Consider the following 20,324-nt stretch of genomic DNA (forward strand, 5'->3'; position numbering starts at 1 on the left):
GAGTTGGACATGAGTGGGAGGCTGCCCATGGTGGCTGGGGGGTGGGGGTGGTGGTAGACATGGTTGGGAGCCTGGTGGAGGGTGCCCCACACTGCTGGGGGGGTGGGGTGGGTGGGAGACATGAGTGGGGGCCTGGTGGATGCTGCCCCTGGATGCTGGGGGGTGGGGGTGGTGGGAGACATGAGTGGGGGCCTGGTGGAGGCTGCCCCTGGTGGCTGGGGGGTGGGGGTGGTGGGAGACATGAGTGGGGGCCTGGTGGAGGGTGCCCCTGCACTGCTGGGGGGTGGGGGTGCAGGGGGACATGAGTGGGGGCCTGGTGGAGGCTGCCCCTGGTGGCTGGGGGGTGGGGGTGGTGGGAGACATGAGTGGGGGCCTGGTGGAGGCTGCCCCTGCACTGCTGGGGGGTGGGGGTGGTGGGAGACATGAGTGGGGGCCTGGTGGAGGCTGCCCCTGGTGGCTGGGGGGTGGGGGTGGTGGGATACATGAGTGGGGGCCTGGTGGAGGGTGCCCCTGCACTGCTGGGGGGTGGGGGTGCAGGGGGACATGAGTGGGGGCCTGGTGGAGGCTGCCCCTGGATGCTGGGGGGTGGAGGTGGTGGGAGACATGAGTGGGGGCCTGGCGGAGGCTGCCCCTGCACTGCTGGGGGGTGGGGGTGGTGGGAGACATGAGTGGGGGCCTGGTGGTGGCTGCCCCTGGTGGCTGGGGGGTGGGGGTGGTGGGAGACATGAGTGGGGGCCTGGTGGAGGCTGCCCCTGCACTGCTGGGGGGTGGGGGTGGTGGGAGACATGAGTGGGGGCCTGGTGGAGGCTGCCCCTGGTGGCTGGGGGGTGGGGGTAGTGGGAGACATGAGTGGGGGCCTGGTGGAGGGTGCCCCTGCACTGCTGGGGGGTGGGGGTGCAGGGGGACATGAGTGGGGGCCTGGTGGAGGCTGCTCCTGGATGCTGGGGGTGGGGGCGGAGGGAGACATGAGTGGGGGCCTGGTGGAGGCTGCCCCTGCACTGCTGGGGGGTGGGGGTGGTGGGAGACATGAGTGGGGGCATGGTGGAGGCTGCCCCTGGTGGCTGGGGGGTGGGGGTGGTGGGAGACATGAGTAGGGGCCTGGTGGAGGGTGCCCCTGCACTGCTGGGGGGTGGGGGTGAAGGGGGACATGAGTGGGGGCCTGGTGGAGGCTGCCCCTGGATGCTGGGGGGTGGGGGTGGTGGGAGACATGGGTGGGAGCCTGGTGGAGGGTGCCCCACACTGCTGGGGGGGTGGGGGTGGGTGGGAGACATGAGTGGGGGCCTGGTGGAGGGTGCCCCTGCACTGCTGGGGGGTGGGGGTGGTGGGAGACATGAGTTGGACATGAGTGGGGGCCTGGTGGGGGCTGCCCATGGTGGCTGGGGGTGGGGTGGTGGTAGACATGGGTGGGAGCCTGGTGGAGGGTGCCCCACACTGCTGGGGGGTGGGGGTGGGTGGGAGACATGAGTGGGGGCCTGGTGGAGGGTGGCCCTGGATGCTGGGGGGTGGGGGTGGTGGGAGACATGAGTGGGGGGCTGGTGGAGGCTGCCCCTGCACTGCTGGGGGGTGGGGGTGCAGGGGGACATGAGTGGGGGCCTGGTGGAGGGTGCCCCTGGATGCTGGGGGGTGGGGATGCAGGGGGACATGAGTGGGGGCCTGGTGGAGGGTGCCCCTGGATGCTGGGGGATTGGGGGTGGTGGGAGACATGAGTGGGGGCCTGGTGGAGGGTGCCCCTGGATGCTGGGGGGTGGGGGTGCAGGGGGACATGAGTGGGGGCCTGGTGGAGGGTGCACCTGCACTGCTGGGGGGTGGGGGTGGTGGGAGACATGAGTTGGACATGAGTGGGGGCCTGGTGGGGGCTGCCCATGGTGGCTGGGGGTGGGGGTGGTGGTAGACATGGGTGGGAGCCTGGTGGAGGGTGCCCCACACTGCTGGGGGGGTGGGGGGGTGGGAGACATGAGTGGGGGCCTGGTGGAGGGTGCCCCTGGATGCTGGGGGGTGGGGGTGGTGGGAGACATGAGTGGGGGCCTGGTGGAGGGTGCCCCTGGATGCTGGGGGGTGGGGGTGGTGGGAGACATGAGTGGGGGCCTGGTGGCGGCTGCCCCTGCACTGCTGGGGGGTGGGGGTGGTGGGAGACATGAGTGGGGGCCTAGTGGAGGCTGCCCCTGGTGGCTGGGGGGTGGGGGTGGTGGGAGACATGAGTGGGGGCCTGGTGGAGGCTGCCCCTGCACTGCTGGGGGGTGGGGGTGCTGGGTGACATGAGCAGGTGTGCAGGGTAGTCCCCTGTGGTGTCGGCTGCCTGCAGGGGCCATGGAGGGTGTACAGGGAATACCTGGGAGCACACAGCCAAATCGCGTGTAGAATTTCCCGCGTACCCCTGTCATACACGTACCCAGCCAAATCGCGTGTGGAAATTCACGCGCACGAACCCTGCCAAATCGCGTGTTAGACTTCCCGCGCACCCCTGAAATCCTCGTACCCAGCCAAGTCGCGTGTGAGACTTCCCGCGCACCCCTGAGATCCACGTACCCAGACAAATCGCATGTGGAAATTCCTGCGTACGTACCCAGCCAAATCGCGTGTGGAACTTCCTGCGCACCCCTGAAATCCACGTACCCTGCCAAATAGCGTGTGAGACTTCCCGCGCACCCCTGAGATCCACGTACCCAGACAAATCGCGTGTGGAAATTCCTGCGCACGTACCCGGCCAAATCGCGTGTGGAACTTCCTGCGCACCCCTGAAATCCACGTACCCTGCCAAATCGCGTGTGAGACTTCCCGCGCACCCCTGAGATCCACGTACCCAGACAAATCGCGTGTGGAAATTCCTGCGCACGTACCCGGCCAAATCGCGTGTGGAACTTCCCGCGCACCCCTGAAATCCACATACCCTGCCAAATCGCGTGTGAGACTTCCCGCTCACCTCTGAGATCCACGTACCCAGCCAAGTCGCGTGTGGAAATTCCCGCGCACGTACCCGGCCAAATCGCGTGTGGTACTTCCCGCGCACCCCTGAAATCCACGTACCCTGCCAAATCGCATGTGAGACTTCCCGCGCACCCCTGAGATCCACGTACCCAGACAAATCGCGTGTGGAAATTCCCACGCACATACCCGGCCAAATCGCGTGTGGAACTTCCCGTGCACCCCTGAAATCCACGTACCCTGCCAAATCGCGTGTGAGACTTCCCGCGCACCCCTGAGATCCACGTACCCAGCCAAGTCGCGTATGGAAATTCCCGTGCACGTACCCGGCCAAATCGCGTGCGGTACTTCCCACGCACCCCTGAAATCCACGTACCCTGCCAAATTCGTGTGAGACTTCCCGCGCACCCCTGAGATCCACATACCCAGACAAATCGCGTGTGGAAATTCCCACGCACGTACCCGGCCAAATCGCATGTGGAACTTCCCACGCACCCCTGAAATCCACGTACCCTGCCAAATCACGTGTGAGACTTCCCGCGCACCCCTGAGATCCACGTACCCAGACAAATCGCGTGTGGAAATTCCCACGCACGTACCCGGCCAAATCGCGTGTGGAACTTCCCACGCACCCCTGAAATCCACGTACCCTGCCAAAGCGCGTGTGAGACTTCCCGCGCACCCCGGAATACACGCACACGTTATTTTTCAGTCAGCGGGTGTCCGTGTTTGTGGGTACCCCTTTGCACGTCATTTGTCCTGGAGGGCCACAGTATAGGACATTCATCATGGCTGTATATAGGTGCTATTTGTTGGCGCACCTTTTGGCGCACATTTATTACAGGCGCAGAGACGCTACCGCCTGCTTTCTTGTGGCGGTCGTGTTTGTGCCTGTGCGCTGGTTTGACCGTGCGCTTTTTTGCCCTATTCGATTCCATGAATACGGGTTGTAGACGAGCGTGTGGGCGTTCCGCGCACTTGCACCCTGTACTTCCCCCGTGACGCCCACATTTTGGCAAGTTGTTCCCCATTCCGAGTGTTACGCCCCGTGTTCCGCCTACTTTTGTTGTGTGCGCTGCGCTATGTGCGATTTTCGCTGTGGCCTGTGCGATTTTCGCTGTGACCTGGCGCACGCCGTTAGATGGCCTGTGCGCCAACGTGCGCCGCGCACTTTTTTAGCGCACATCCGATGGTTTTCTCGCGCACGCCCTTCCATGAATCGATGTGCGCTGCTTTTCGTGCGATTTTCGCACTTGCACTGCGATTTTCGCTATTCCACTGCGAATCGCACGTTTTTGGCCACTTGCGCCGCGCTAATTATTCCATGAATCGGCCTGTTAATTTCACAAAAGGTAAACACAAGAATGCCAAATTTCTATCATCGTGGTGCAGCCCATACAACATTGTGGACAAGATCTCACCTGTGGTCTACCGGATCATTGTAAAGGAAGGAGATCTGGTTGTGAAACAATTTGTCTATGTGAACCAAATCAAGTCATTTCACCGAAGCATGATGTTAAAAGTCTTGAACAAGCTGGAGAAACTAGTAGGGAATGAAAGGTATAGTTGTACACTAAAATCAAAGCAAAAATAAAATGTGCCATTTTACTTTGAAGAGATTCACCGTAGCAGGTAAATAGTTGTGAATGAAAATATGAATATAAGTTATAAAAGGGGGGATAAAACAGGTGAGTAGGTGTGTGTGAGAGTATAGATGTGAGGTGTGTAAAAATAAAACATAAATAAATAGAAGTGTAGCCTGGTAATATTGTATTTCTAGGTTAATGATATGTAGTATACATTTTTGGTTTCCAAATAGTTAAAACAAAGGGGGGATGTGGTTGAACTAAATTGTATGTCATTATTATGTGTAAGACATAAATGTGTTTTCAGGTGGTGGTGAAGGGAGCAGTGATTGTAAATATTATATGTTTATAATGCTGTATAACACATACTTTTTGTTTCCAGGTGGGGGCAATGTAAAAGGAGGAGATGTTAGATTTTGTGTTCGTATGTTGTATAATGCACACAAAAAAGAAATGTTTCCCAGGTTGTGAAGGGAAGTGGAGTAATGGCAATACAAAAAAAGTATTTTGCTTCATACTTAAACTGTCTGTTTCTCTTCCGATTTAAATTGCTAACTCCCTTCCTTCACCAGCGCCGTTGCAGCTTGGTGTCATCAGAGGGTGTCATTGGAGCTGGGAGTCCGCCAGATGGGAGACCCCTGGACCAGAATCCTCTGGACCAAAATACGGGAGAAGATGGAGAAAATGGCGAGCGTAAAGGAGGAACACAGATGTGGAAAATGGAATCCTGCATCCATGTTGTGAGAAAAATGGAGCATGAACACAAGCCTATCTGGCAAACAGGTGCCTTTGTGGGAAAAAAGCTGGGACCAGAATTGGACATTGTGACATATATGCTGCCACCGGTCTGAAGGAGCTATCAGTTCAGATGTTTCTTAACTATTCTTTTCATTTCTTTAACCTCTGCCATTGAGATATAAACATGTATTGAACATTTTTATTTCACGGTTTGGGCATTTATTGACATTTCCTGTGACATTCATTGACTTTATGGACTATCCTTACAAGTGTTGCAGTGAGGCAAAAACGGCACTGGTAGTGCTACCGGCGCCTTTGTTACATCGCCGCAACATTACGAGTTTGCTCGCGGGTGCCGCTCTGGATGCCTGGTCAGACCAGTCGTCCAGAGAGGCACACGATAGCAGACCAGGATGCTAATAATGGTCCCGTCATTAACGAGACCGTTGTTATCATCCTCCCGATTCCCATTGAGCCATATGGGGGCTCAAATGGGAATGGGGACGTACCAGGTCCGGGTCCCGAAAATGGGAATTACCAGGCCCGCAAATGTCAGAATGGCCTGGTAATTCCCATTTTTTGGGACCCAGACCCGGGTTTATGGGTAGCTACCTCCAAACTAGTAATGAGGTCCTATGTGTAAGTTAATGGTCAAGTAGGGTTGGACATTTATTGATTACTTTATTCTTTTATTTTTTTACATGTATTTACTATTTTATTCTTTTCTCTTTTTTTTTAATGTGAGCTGCAATATTTGTCATACCAAAAATGTTATATATAAATTCGAACTATTACATTTTTTTTTTTTTAAAAAAAAGAATACAATCACTTATATGAAAATGGGATAAACAAAATGCATATTTACAGGTATAATGCCATGAAAAATAATGGATGGCCGATTATTTAGACAATTGTTACTAATTGTAAAATGAAAAAGCAAATGTTTTCAAACATTATCATCTGATCAGGATCACGTGGGTTGGCCAGGGTGCCGCTATTAGTTCAAATCTTTACACTTGTTTCTGCAGAGGCCCTTGTTTATTTAGGACCTTACAGAAACATAGGGGGGATACATGGAGCAAGAAATAGTGTGAATTTTAGTGACACCTCAGACTCCCATAGAAAGTGTGTGACAGTGTACACATGCTGATGGTGTTGCAGGTAGTGTGTGTGACTTAGCTCTGATGTGAGACCCTGATAAGAATCTTACAAACCAAAGAAAGGTGTAAGCATAGTATAGCTTGAATTGATTGCATAGAATAGCATAGCAGAGCATGGCAGTGCAGGTTAACAATTAACATACTCATTACTAAGTACTACCTCATTTACCTTTAACTTTAACTAAACTAATACAATTAGTGATTAGAGTGGGATTAGCCTAGGCCATGGCCCATGTTGCAAACTGTAGGTACAGACTCTGGATGATGGCTTAGAAAATAAAGTGCTCAAATTATAAACCGATCCTCAGTATGGACATGAGGATCAGGGCGCAATGAATCTGCAGAATTCAGTTAGCAAAGAAAACTCATTGTTTGAGAAGGAAGAGCGGTTTGGTAATGTTGCATGTTCATTCAGTCCTGAAGAATCAGTGCTGTACAAAGGTGATTACAGAAAAAAAACTAAAAGACTTCTGGACACTAACTGGAGGCCTGGCCATGCTAGGGGAGGTCTGATTGATGGGTGACATCACAACCAGGGCTGGGAAACAATATACTTGGGACGACAGAGAGAAGGCTTTAAAAGGGAGAGAGAGAGAGAGAGAGAGAGTGGACATAGGGGCCTTCTGCAGGGAGGAAGAGGGATCAAGAAGAGATTGCAAAAAACAAGGAAGATTCGAGAGTTTGGGGTGCTGTAGAAAGTGTGTGCCGTGAGCTAAGCGCTGTTTGTGCTGAGAGCCTGCAGGAGAGAAAGGAGGGTGTCGCTGAATTGCCAAGGTTGACTGTTGGCACAGAGCACAGAGCTGGTGTGGTGGAGAAGAAGTTTCACTGTGTGGAGCATGGCAGAGCACTTCTAAAGCTTGGTAAGAATAAGAGTGTCCAAATTAGAAAGATATTTTTAAAAGTACAACATCATTCTTTCCATGCAATAGAATATAGTGGTGTGTTCTCTGTGGTCGATTATTCATTTGCAGGATTGTGTAATCACCCAGAGCCTTCCAAAGTTGCTCAGATAACTCTACATCGCCTGCCAAGTTGTTTTGTGGGAGGTCAGAGTGTTTTTCTGCTTTTACTGAGATGTCAAGCAGAGGCGTTGCTAGGGGGGGCTAAGGGGGCTATAGCCCCTCGTCTTTTGGTTGTAGCCCTGGATATAATCTCAGGAGCTACAGCCAAAAGGCTGGCTAGTCCCTAGTCTCAACAGTTCTGACATCAGAGTAGCCCCGGGTCTTTTCCAGACCTAGCAACACCCCTGATGTCAAGAATGCATTAAATGGGAAATGCTCCATGGTATTCTCTGTAGAAAAGAGATATCTACGTTTGCATTTTACTATGTCTATTCACGTACATGAGTGTCTTTATGCTGTTCTAAGGTTTTTCTAATTGTATTTTGATAAAAAGTATTTGGATCCTGTCCCATTTCAAACAGATCCAGATGAATGCCAAAGATCACTATTATAAAAACATGTGGGGTCTATCGTGTGTGAGTTTTCTTTCACCATATAGAGGTTTGTGTTTTCAGCGCTGCACTAAGTCTGGGATTGTATCCAAGAGGACCCAAATAGAAAGGCATTACAGGAAGCTAATTCTCCATGTTTTAGATACATTCTTTTGCAAGTGGTGAAGGTAACCAGAGGTATACACATTATTACAGACTCCTGAGACTATAACAGTCTTTAGGTAAAGGCTAGCCATTCTGGGCCTTGGCCGTCTGTATACCGTTGACAGACATTTTTTTCCCTGTCTCTACTGAGTCTGTTTTCAGACTGTGAACGTTAAAACTCCCACCACCAAAGGGACACTCTCATGGGGTGAGTTGGTCACTGATATGATGCTTTTGATAAACCTTCCCAGGGGCGTTGCTAGGGGGGGCTAAGGGGGCTATAGCCCCTGATCTTTTGGTTGTAACCCCGGATAGAATCTCAGGAGCTACAGCCAAAAGACTAGCTAGCCCCCAGTCCCAACAGTTCCGACATCAGTTTAGCCCCAGGTCTTTTCCAGACCTAGCAACTCCCCTGAACCTTCCCTTTAGTATCGATGTCCTAAGAAGCCAACACAGGCTAGGCTTTCTCATGGACATTCGTGCCCCAGGCTTAGACCTCTGGGACTTCTACTGGTCTCTGAAGTTGCAGTCTGTGACTTATGACTGCTGGCAACTCTAGTTTATTCTGTTTGTGGGTTAGCCAGTGCACAATGTCGACATTATACCTTTCGTCTAGCCTGCTTACCTCTTTCTTCTCTCAAGTGGGTAAGTTGCTGCAGACTTACCATTCAGATACCGGGTACAAATTCTGAGTATCCTGTCTCTGATTTTAGCTACTAGTTTCTGTAGGGTCTGTAAGCTTCAGCCCTGTGGCCCCACTATGATCTTAAATTATCTTTCCCAGGTACCTTGGCTCCTCCAGTACTTGGGCCCCACTGCTTTTCCATTACAATTTTAAGGACTCCCTCTAATGTCTGGCCATATTGGTCAAAGCAGGATTGTATCACTTGACTTCACTGTTCAACACCTCTTTCTGGCCTCCACTTCCTTCTCCTTCTGGCACTGAAGCTACTTGTTATTTTCCTCTCTTTGTTTTTCACATCCTTTCTTCTTCCCGTATTTTTGCCTTCTGCAACTCTTTCCTTTTTCATGTCTTTCATTTCATCTTCCTCCCGAAGGTTTCCTCCTTCCTTAAGTCTTTCTTACTACTCCTTCCCTCCACTTTCCTTCTGATATGTTCCTCCTGGCATACCTTCATTTCCCTGCTCTCTCCTCTCTATTCCAATGTCGTGTTTCCCTCCACTGTGCTCCACAATCACCAACTGTCTCCAAACTCCTAGACCTTCCCAAAATACGCGCCTCCTTTTGAATCTGAGCATTTGGGTAGTGGAAACAATACTGGTCTCAATCAGGACACCTGAGTGGGCTTTATTATTTTGGTGCAGAGATTGGCCCCCTCATGTTTACCCTCCCAAGTTCTAGGTCTTGTTTCATAATGATAGTGGGTGGCCGGCGGCTTCGAAGGTTGCCATCATAAAAGACGGTATCACAATCTAAGAATCCGATAGATCGGATTCTTAGATTGTGGCAGACACCGTATTCGGCCATAGCTCTCTCAGCTGTGTGAAACAATCTATGTACTCCTTGCTTCAGGCGTTCGAGACCCGAGTCGTTCTGCTGGTCATGGGTATGTTTGTTTTACAAAAAAGGTGCGCGGTGATGACCTCACATACAGAATACCATTACGTTCATATTTATCAAAGGGCTTTTTTCGGACCTTTTCAGTCAAATTGTAGATGTGAGACTAAATGAAGGCAAATGTATTGTTTCTCTTAAGGCTATGAAGGTAATTATGAATACTGACCAACACTGTTTGTGTTCTTTTGAATACTAAACATGTAATATATGTCCTGCCTAGGTAATTAGCGGATACCCAAAACAACATTTAAATATTATGAGTGCCATGATATGGGTGGTGCTTTGCATAACTTGTCATATTTTTTTCATTTTCATTTGATACTTGACATTTAAATTGAATGATCAAGGCAGTTGACACCTACACAACTGAAATGCCAGTGAAAAAGCACCCGAGAAGTATGTGACTGTCTGTTAAGAATTAACCATGCTTGTGAGCACAGTAATACTAAAAGGGAACAGGTTCTTAAAAATTGCAGTGTTACATTAAAACAAATCTAGGGTAGATTAACTATCGCCGGACAGACTGGCCTTGTCTGTCATCTATTTTCACTTTGGCACTCACAGTCTCACTGTCACAGAACAAACACAGATGTGCAAAGCCAAACCCACACATAACTCCATAAAAACATGCAGGGCATGAGAGAGAGAGAGAGTGAGTGTGTGTAGTTCGTGAACATATGCTAATGGCTGGACTCTGGTAATGTGGCACAGCCTCAATGTTGTCCAGCAGAGACCTTCACCCAGAAAAAGTACCAATTCTGCCCTACATGTTTGTATAGATGAATGTATGTAAGAGTTTGGCGTTGCACATCTGTTTTTGCCCTATCAAAATAATTAAATCTTTAGCATTTCGTCTGATTTATGGCCACTAGATGGCAAACAACACCCAGTGTAACTCACTGCGAGAATAATACAAAGGCTCCACAAGTCAAATTGAAGCTTTTTAACATCATGGGTAGTAAGATTGCTGAACTCGGTTGAATACAATTTATAAGTGAATTCTTAAATTCAGAACATATCTTTTCCATAGATATCACAAATTAGCCCAATCTATCTTCACAACCAGTGCATTAAGTGGGATTAAGGAGTGCCCCCTCGCCCAAGTTTGGGGATGCTGGTAATTGAAGCAGAGCTTGCGCGCTCTGGCAGTATTACCGTTGATGCGCCCAGCACCCCATTTTAAACAAAAGAAGGGGCTGCGCGCACCAAAGGTGTGACACCAGTGTGCCCCAGCTGACACACAGCAGGCAATCCTTTCATCCAAGGAGCCGGTGGTAGGCAACGCTTTAACCACCGGCTCCTTGAATGAAAGGTCACCCTGCTGCTGATGTCTCTTTACTCAGAAACAGGAGGAGGGCTGGACTGCCCAGCTCTCCTTTTGTTTTCGAGTTAAGTCATCAAGCAGCATGAAGCCCCTTGGCGTCATGCTGCTTGATGACTATTTACTCGGAAACAAAAGGAGAGCTGGGCAGTCCAGCCCTCCTCTTGTTTCTCAGTACAGAGACATCAATCAGCCGTTGTAGCCGAAGCGTTGCACGGTTACACAGGCTGCTCCCAGGTGTCAGTACTTCCGAAGTGCTGACACCTGTATGCAGCCTGTGGAACTGCAGAGATTCGACTGCACAGGCTGCCTGATGGAGGTGTCTGCATGGCTGGGGCTAGTTGGGGGAAGGTCCCGGCAGGACCCCGGCTCAGGGGCTCTTCTTGCACACTGCCAGGGTTCAGCCCCGGCTAGCCCCAGCCCACTTAAAGCCCTGTTCACAGCCCATCAATTGCAATACAATAAAGTGGACCCCATTAAATGTAATAGGCCTGTGTGAAGTAAGGATCTGCATGGTGGCTAATGTGCCATTGCCAACGGGGTCTTCCCCAAACCGAGGTGGCCAAACCTATACGTGCCCCAGTCCAACGTCCAGCGTACTACCATTCATCCCTTAAATGTTTTCAGTGGGAAATTAACTTTATTGATCTCGAGTGTGTACATCGCTCATGAAAAAACTAGAAGCAGAGATGGCCGCCAGGGAGCAGACGAAACAAGGTGCTGGAGAGGGAAGCGCAGAGTAAGGAGTGGCAATGTGAGGCGGAAAGAGTACGTGGGGGTATATTGCTGGGGATTGCGCGGCTGCAGGCGAGCAAGGCCAGGGATGGCAGCGGACAAACACAAAACAAAATGTATGCTAAGGGATTGGCATGGTAGGCAGCCTGGGAGGATTGGAATAGGGGATTATTCTGTCAGTCCAAGCCTGAATCCCTAGCCACAGGATTGTCTGGAACGATTTCCTAGGGAGTTAAAATAATGTATTGTGTTACAATACTGCTTAAAACAAAGCTGTTCTTTGATCATAGTTCAATTGCCTTTGCGTTGGCAGCACAGTTAAAGGTGTTTTTATTTCACTGGCATTTCATAATGCAGCAATTTATGAAATGGAGCAAACATGTCAATGGTTTTAGCACTCGCGAGATAAGAATAGTACACCCTTGTTTTGGTTTGTCTAGGGTGAGGGATACTAATTATCCAAAGACACTAGGAAAACGGGGCCGGATTTTAAAATGTGAGAGAACTTGTGAAAGGTAGCGTTATAAAAGAAAGAGGAAGAGAATAAATGAGGCAACAGAGAGCGGGAAATTAAGAAATAAAGAGAATGACAGAGGCAAGAGGGAGTGAGATTAAGAGAGGCAGAGAGTGGGAGATGTTGAAAGAGATGAAGAAGTGGATCATGTGGCGGAAAAAGGGAACAGAGGTTATAGGGTCAGTGAGAGGGGACCAAAGAGAAAAAGAAGGAGTAGAAACCTTGCCAACAATGGGCTTTGAGCAGGAGGCACAGCTGCCCTTGGGAACGACGGCAGCCCCCATTTTCTTCAGATCTTCCTCAAGTGCTTCCAGCATGTTCTCCAGGGTGGTGGTCCGGCTCAGCACCACAGGCTCTGACACCGTTGGTGGATCCTCATCAAACTGGATCTAGATACCCACAAAATAGGAAATGTGATGAGTCCAGGCAAATACACACAAGCAGTCATTGACTAAAGACGCCTCCTGACAACCATTGTTCATACTTAGTGATAGGCCCAGGTTCTACAGCAAAGCAATATGAGGGGCCTGGCATGGGGGCTCTAGCAAAACAGTATCAAACAAACCCTTCCAGTAACAAAGCTGGACCCATATCTAGGGGACAGCGTGGGCACCATAATGTTAGAATGCCTGGGATACTTTTGGTGACTCTGTATTGTGGAGGACATGTACAATGTAAATGTGTGTAAGCCATTGGTGCTGTCTGAATATCTCAAATACCAATGCAAACATGCAGAACGTATAGGAATAGCTCATCTCCCCTTCACATCCCACTCGGGGCATGTGCCAAATATATAGAAATATCGCCCAAACCTAACCACGTGGCACCAATAATTGTTTGCACAATTTTATCACAAATACAAGCATCTTCTGAAAATGACATGTTATATATTGAGAAAGGTAAGAGACCCAAGAGAACGAAGAGGTCTAATCAGTGTCCCGTTTTTTAAAGTCCTTAAGAGACTAGAAACATCTCTAATGTAATTTTGATAATGTAGGGATACATTGGTACAGATGCAATCAAAGCCAAAAAAGGTGATTTGTTATGTGAATGGGGTTTGCACCACACTCTCAGGCCATTTTCATGATCTCTTGATGCTCTGGTGGGTCACACAATGTGTGATTACTGTTCGGTTAGTGGGGAAAGATGGTAAAGGCTAGTTAGCTTTTTTGGTATGTAATGTGTCTTGTTCGTAAATATCCCGGTACTGTGTGCAGGTATCTTTCTAGGGGTTCATTTGGAGAATAAGTGAAGTCCTTGGGCTTCATTATGACTATGGCGGTAGCCATGCTGGTAAAACCGGCACGGCTGCCGACGGAGTCGTTTTTTTACCGGCGCCCGGGAATGGGCAATTACTGGGTCATTACGGCCCGCCGGACCCAGTAATTGCCCATTCCCAGGCGCCGGTAAAAAATGCTCCCCATTAGAGCCCCATAGGGCTCAATGGGAATGGGGAGGCCGGATGCACCGGTACCATTCAGAATGGAGCCGGTGCATCCGGCATGTTCTGCTCGTGGATGCCGGTCCACCCGCCAGGTCAGACATATTGGGCGAAAAGGTACCCGCGAGCAGAACTCGTAGTTTGCCAGTATGGTAAAAACGGTACCGGCAAGCTTACTAGTACCATTGTTACTGTACCGGCAAATTTGGTATGAGGGCCCTTGTATCCATGGGGGAGATTTTTGTGTCCATAATACAAAGGGGCATTTGTTGGTACAGTGATAAAAGTTGGTTGGAGAGTTGTAGCATTATGATGTTTGATGTCTTTTGGGAGAGGTATGTGATTGCTATTTGTGCGTGGCTTTGTTGGGTATTGTGTGTTGGACCATAGAATTTGGGCATATGGTTGTAGCAGTCAGTGAAGCCCTCAATGGCCATTTGAGCCATGCATACGGTGGGGGCAAGCATGTTGGTAGTGGTGCCGCTTGCATGGGGTTTTAGTGAGGCTAAGTTCTGGGGCACCCACTGCCTGGAGCTAAATCAATCTGTCAGAAGACAGAAGGGAGCCGGCAGCAGTAGGTGCCGAGTCAACAGTTCAGTGGAACCTCGCTTCATCGCTTGCGCTGATTCAATTAAGCAGGTGCTGCTTATAAAGAAGCTGGAAGTATTACAAAAATTGACAGCCTGACAAACTGGAAATGGCGACAGGAAGGTGGTGAAAACAATACGCAAAAAAATCAGTTGTCTATGCTTTGATAGAAAAATATTGAAAACTGTTTTTTCGGCATAAAAAATTGCAAACATTATTAAATGTTAAATGTTTTATGAAACGTTGCCTTTGACAGTTTTGCCTTTTATGTATCCAGTTATTCTGCATCTCTCAAAATTCACAGCAGGAGCAGGACTGTCGCACATCAACAACACAATGGCTTTTTGAATTCTGCTATTAGAGCGGGTTCTATGTGATTTCATCGCCGCACCTTTCATCGCGGGGTTTTTTGCCGTGATTTTTTTTTGAGGGGGGTAACCCCCCCAACCCCCCTTTCTTTTTTTTCTTTTTTTTACATCCCGAACACCCAAACCGATTTTTTAAAAAATGTACCCCCCCAAAAAATGCAATGTTTTTTTTTTCGAAAAAAAAATCGCGGCAAAAAACCCTGCGATGAAAAGTGCGGCGATGAAATGATGGTATACCATTAGAGTGTACTCTAGATGCAGGATAGTCTGTTCTGTACAGGGGGTTGGCGCAAAGTCGAAGAGTGGTGCGAACAATGCTTCTACATGTTTAAAAATTACCAGAGTTTGTTTATTTGAAATGGGGTCAACTACATTTTGTCATCCAAGATCGAGCTCCCTTTTTATTCTGTCATGGGGAGGTAACCCGAACCTCCACCCCCTACATACACCACTGCCATTCCTAGACCCTGCACCGCTAAATACCTCTAACCTGAACATTCACTGGAAAAACTTTAGTTAAAGTGTAGTTAAGCTGAGCAGATTTAATGCAACAAAACCCTTGAATTCAGTGGATGTGGGAAGTCATGACCAGCTTAACTCTGCGCGTTCCCGTTGCAAAGCCCATGAGCACATACTTATTATAAGAGAAGGGAGTCACAATGACAATGAAAATGGCATTATGGGGGACATAGCATTATGGAGGACACCAAGGAGAACATGCCGAGTTAAGCTGGTCATGGCTTCCCACATCCACTGAATTTCAAGGGTTTTGTTGTGTTAAATCTGCTCAATTTAGCTACACTTCAACGAAAGTGTTTTCAGTTAATTTCAAGGGTTTTGTTCTATGATAGTTTTTTTTACGGGCCTCCTGCCATAGCCTTTGGCCATGACCACTGTACATGTTCCCCCAACATCTTTCTTTTGGACCTACTAGGTGGCCACAGGATATGGTCGTGTCCACTATACATGCCATTTCAGCCCACTAGCCAGGGCCTTCAGCCCTAGCCACGCCCACTGTATCATTTATCATTTAGAACACTACCTTTCTTTCCAGCTCACTACCCATGGACTTTGTCCGTTACCATTGATTCTGGCGTTTGTCTATGGCCCCTTTACATGTTGCCCCAATGGCTTTCTTCCAGTCCCACTCACCATGGCCTTGCACCCTGCCCTGTGCCCATGGCCTGCGGCCATGTCCACTCTACAAATTGCTCCACTAGGTTTCCTAAATCGGCCCACTAGCCATGGCCTTCAGCCGTGGCCCCCCCACTATTTTTCTTTTTGGTACACTAGCCATGGCCTTTGACCATGGCTTCGCGCCATGGCCCCTTTATATGTTCCCCACTAGGTTACATTGGAGTCCACTGGGCATCGCCTTCAGCCACACCCATTAACACCAACCCCACTGAAGCTGTAAATTCCCATTTTTTTGTCTAAATCTAATTGTTTTAACTCTCTCTTTTTAAAAAAAAAAAAACGTTCACATAACTGTGGTTATCACCTACAGATGACAGCAGTTATCCATAAACGCACACAAATAACCATGGTTTTCTGTCTAAAGTGTGAAAAATAGAAAACTTTTCCTTGCCCTCCCAAGCACTTTCTAAGTGTCCTCCTCCTCCCCTTAAGTTCTTTTCCCCCTCATAGATCTCTCCCATCCCCACCAAAACTCATCTGAAGTACTTTCATTCCCGATCTAGTTTTCAGTCATAACTGTGGTTATCCCGATGGATAACCCTAGTTATGCGAAAACATTAGAGCAATGAACTTGGTCCCCAGCCCCCCTCCCCAAATCCCCAATTTCACATTGTGTACTCTTTCCCCCTCCCCAACTCTAGCTTGACGTTATTTCAACCTTTTTCCTGCTCCAAATGGCATTTTTCCCACTTTTTCATTTTTGGCTAACCCCTGTTATACCCTTTATAACTGCAGTTATCTCTTGCATCATAAAAGCCTTGCTGATGCAATGTGGGACACATATATAGCTATAATTTGGGGAGAAGTGGGGAGTCCCTTCTCCATCAAATATTATAACTAATACTGGACGGAATAAACCCAGACACCTCCTGGAAATGTTATTAGCCTCTCAGAATCTCTGCTGAAACACTAAGACCGATATAAAGGTTTTAAGGAGCAGTGGCCAACATGTTCTCTATCGAATATTTTAAAAACTATTGGATGGATTTACCCCAGACTAGTCAAGGAAATTAAGCCAACCTTTTATGCCCAAATTGTTTCTTATTTGGTCAAAATCTCCCAAGTGGTTTTCACACTCGGCTGTTCAAAAACTGCACCTTTTTTCTATGGGAAAATAAATGCGAGTAGGCTGAACACATAGTTTTTATATTTTATTAATACCTTTTTCATTTTCTAACAAGTTGTTCCCAACAGTTCCGGTTTAGTGGGGCTCTTGGCAAAACGTGTGGTTTGCTGTGATGCACTTTCATTCCCAATCTCGTTTTCTTTTAGAGTTGCGGTTATCCTGTTGAATAACCGCGGCTTTGAGAAAATGTTTGTGCACTTAACTTAGTCCCAAGCCCCCCTCAACTTCCACATTTTACATGGTGTACTCTCAGCACCCCCCTCAGATCCCCACCTTCAGCCTGATGACATTTCTTCATTTTCTCACCTCGAAATGGCATTTTTCTGCCTTTTCATTTTCAGGTCTCAGCAGTTATCTCTCGCATCGATCAAAAAATAAATGTGGAGGCTTTTCAGTCCTAAGAACCCTGCATGCTGCAATGGGAGATATAGCAATCATTTTTAGGAGAAGGAGGCACCCCTTCTCCATCAAATATTATAAATACGACTGGGCACAATAACCCCAGACCACCCCTGCAGATGGAGTCAACGTTTCGTTCCCAAGTTTTTTCGTACCTGTTCCAATTCCGTCCAGTGTTTTTCGCTGCGCAAGGAAGCAAACATTTTGTCTAAAGTAAAATGAATGGGGACTAGCCAAAACTCCATTTTTATTTTTAATAATGCATTTATTTTTTATCTAATCATTCCCAAAATTACCAGTCTGGGGGAGCCCATCAGTATAGGGTTGTCTGCAAAATGTCAGTACCATACCAGGTATTAGGGCAGTCACCAGAAACGGGGCACAGAGTAATATGTGTGGGGTCAGTAATAGTAAGTAGACAGGATTGTGAACAGTGCCTACAACTTCTTATTTGCCTGCCAGAAAACACTCCTCATGAAGTGGCTAGTTCTTCCACATACCGATAGTCTTTAGTGTCTCACCTCAGTGCAGTCTCTAACTTATTTAAAGGGGATAGCCTGCTACCATCACACCATCTCTGATATTCCATCCCAGTAGCCTGAGAGGGCCTTTACTGTTCTATTTTCATCAAAATAGTCCTTCATTCACACATATTGGAAGATAAACACGGTTCTCAGTACGGGAAGGTAGTGCCACAGGCTGGATTAACAGCCAAACTGATCATTGCAAAATTGGGAACTCACAATGCGTAGGTTCCAATCTCAAATTCATCACAATCAACTGACCTCCCGGTGTAGCAAGAGCCTTACAACTCTAATGTACTTTTCCTCCATCATTTCCACTCTGCATATTTATTCCAATTATATTCCTGTGACTGGCAACTTTAAATTCTGGATTGCACAATCTCCAGTCCCAAAGATGTTTTAGGCTTACGTTTCAGTCTGTGGACTGCAAACCCCTCTCTAAGTCCCCACTTATATAAAAGTTCACAAATCCAAAATTGTCTGTGTCTTTGGTCACCATCCTAACAACATAACCATCTAACTATTAATCTGTTCAGATGAATTTCTCTATACAATTGACATCTCAAGCTCCCAAGTAAGCAACATCAGGAAATACTAAAAAAACGGACAGTATTTCCTTTCCGATGATCCACGGATGCACATGATCCATGGACAGAGCATGACCAAAGACATACCTTTATGATGACAGAGTGACTGCATGTTTGGGGAGGTAGCCTGGTGAAAGATTTGGTTGGTTGGCATGAAGGCAAAGACCCCTAAGGGCATGCAAACAAGACAACAGCTTTTCCGAGGCACAGGTACACCCAGCAGTTTGCTCCGTGTCATCATATCAATGTGTCTTTAGCCCCCCGAGAGTGGAAACAGGGATTACATGGGCACTAAATATCTGGTGAAGTGTTATTATGTGTAATAGAAAGGTCCACCGCAGGTGGTGGCCTATTGTGGTTTATGTCACATGGGTAGGCAGAGCAGATTTCTAGCAGGTCTCGAATGGTGCTGTACTACCTTGACCTCAAACTCCAGATGTAACCAACTGCCTGTATCATACTGACTATTCTGTACAAATCGCAATGTTACATTTGTTAGGAAGGGATTTGTTACGTAAATTACAATGTATCATTTAGTGTACTCCAGACTGAATATTGCTAGATGTTCCAAACTGACTTGAGGACGAGGTAATAGCAATGTTACAAACAGAACAACCCTTACAAGAACAAGGGGGCGGGACAGGGGGTGCAAAACAGGCCGATTTAGTAGAATTGCTTTTGAAGGTGCCTTAGGAGTTATGGTTGCAGCATCCAAATGCGGTGAGCTAATGCATAATGCCTTGCCAGTGAGCATTCAGCTATTTACCTCAAAGCTCCAACCAAGAAAGCCTCAGTACCCCTTGAAGCGAGGCAGCAGGTATTTCAGTATTGATCAAGTCACTAATGAAACAGGGGATACTTGTCCCCACAACCATCCCATTTAAAACCCAAAGTTTACCCATAAAGAAGCGATGTGTGGAGATGTGTATAAGATTTACATGCAGTACTACCTGTACTTATGCCCACATTCTGTGAGGGGTCAGAAATGAGAGCCAGACACAAAGTAATGGTATTTTCAAAGTCAGACATTTTATTATACAGAAGTGGTTTGGGAAAACACCTCTCTAGCCCTATTTTAAAGAGGAACTTCTCTACCTAGAAAACTAAAACTAAAGATCAGTCTGTTACACGTAGTCAGTAACTTAAAGAGCAGTCGTTGTGTCCAAAACGACCTAAACTGACCCTCACACTAGAAAAACTGGCTTGATGTTAGCAAAGTGTTAAAAGTGTATTCAAAGGAAAGACCCTTGACTCCAGAGGGTGGTCCCTTCCCCTGGACTTTTTGGTAGAATGGCAAGAGTGTCTCTGTATCTAACAGTTCCTTTGTGTCTTCAATAGACTCACAAAGTTCTTGTTGAAACAATACATTCCATTGCTAGACAGGCACTGGGTATGCCTCAAAAACCCATTGCCTGTGAGGAATGTGAAATCACACATTTAAAAATGACTCCCTCGCCTAATGACTGCTTAAAAGTCATCCTTTTATACTGTCCCCCTAAAGAGATGCTGCACTTCTATGAGGAGTTGCTGTCCATATGATCATCCTACAATAAACCTAGGTGGTTGGGAATTCCAGTAGACTGTGAATCCATGATCATTGAACAGGCACTCGATCTCCATGGTTTTAGTATGCTTAGTAGGGAACCTGCACATAAACTTTGAAATACGCTAGACTGAGTGGCCGCAACAAATCTGTCTTTTCAATCTACACATATTTAACCATGTATTCAACCATGTATTCGACCATGTATTTGGTCGTACCACTATACCATCACATTCATACTTACTCTTCCTATAAAGACTAAGCCTAAAGAAAATGCAATAAAAAAGGTCAGAAGTAAGAACTTTAAAAAAAAAACTGCAATCTGACCTAGGACGTTGTCTTGGGGATCTTTGGGATTCTACCTCAGACTCTGACTCATTATGTTCTTTGGTAACAAACT

The 20,324-nt window shown here is 47.7% G+C and overlaps 1 protein-coding gene across 1 annotated transcript in view; it reads right to left on the reverse strand.

The window, feature by feature from the left end:
* Positions 1-20,324, reverse strand: part of LPXN (leupaxin) — a 526,193-nt gene that overhangs the window by 175,223 nt on the left and 330,646 nt on the right. The window contains exon 5 of the mRNA XM_069628853.1: positions 12,373-12,540. Within this exon, the coding sequence (XP_069484954.1) occupies positions 12,373-12,540 (168 nt within the window). The remainder of the gene's footprint in view (positions 1-12,372; positions 12,541-20,324) is intronic.

Source organism: Ambystoma mexicanum, chromosome 12, assembly GCF_040938575.1.
Source record: "Ambystoma mexicanum isolate Mex_15411 chromosome 12, UKY_AmexF1_1, whole genome shotgun sequence".
Lineage (NCBI taxonomy): Eukaryota > Metazoa > Chordata > Amphibia > Caudata > Ambystomatidae > Ambystoma > Ambystoma mexicanum.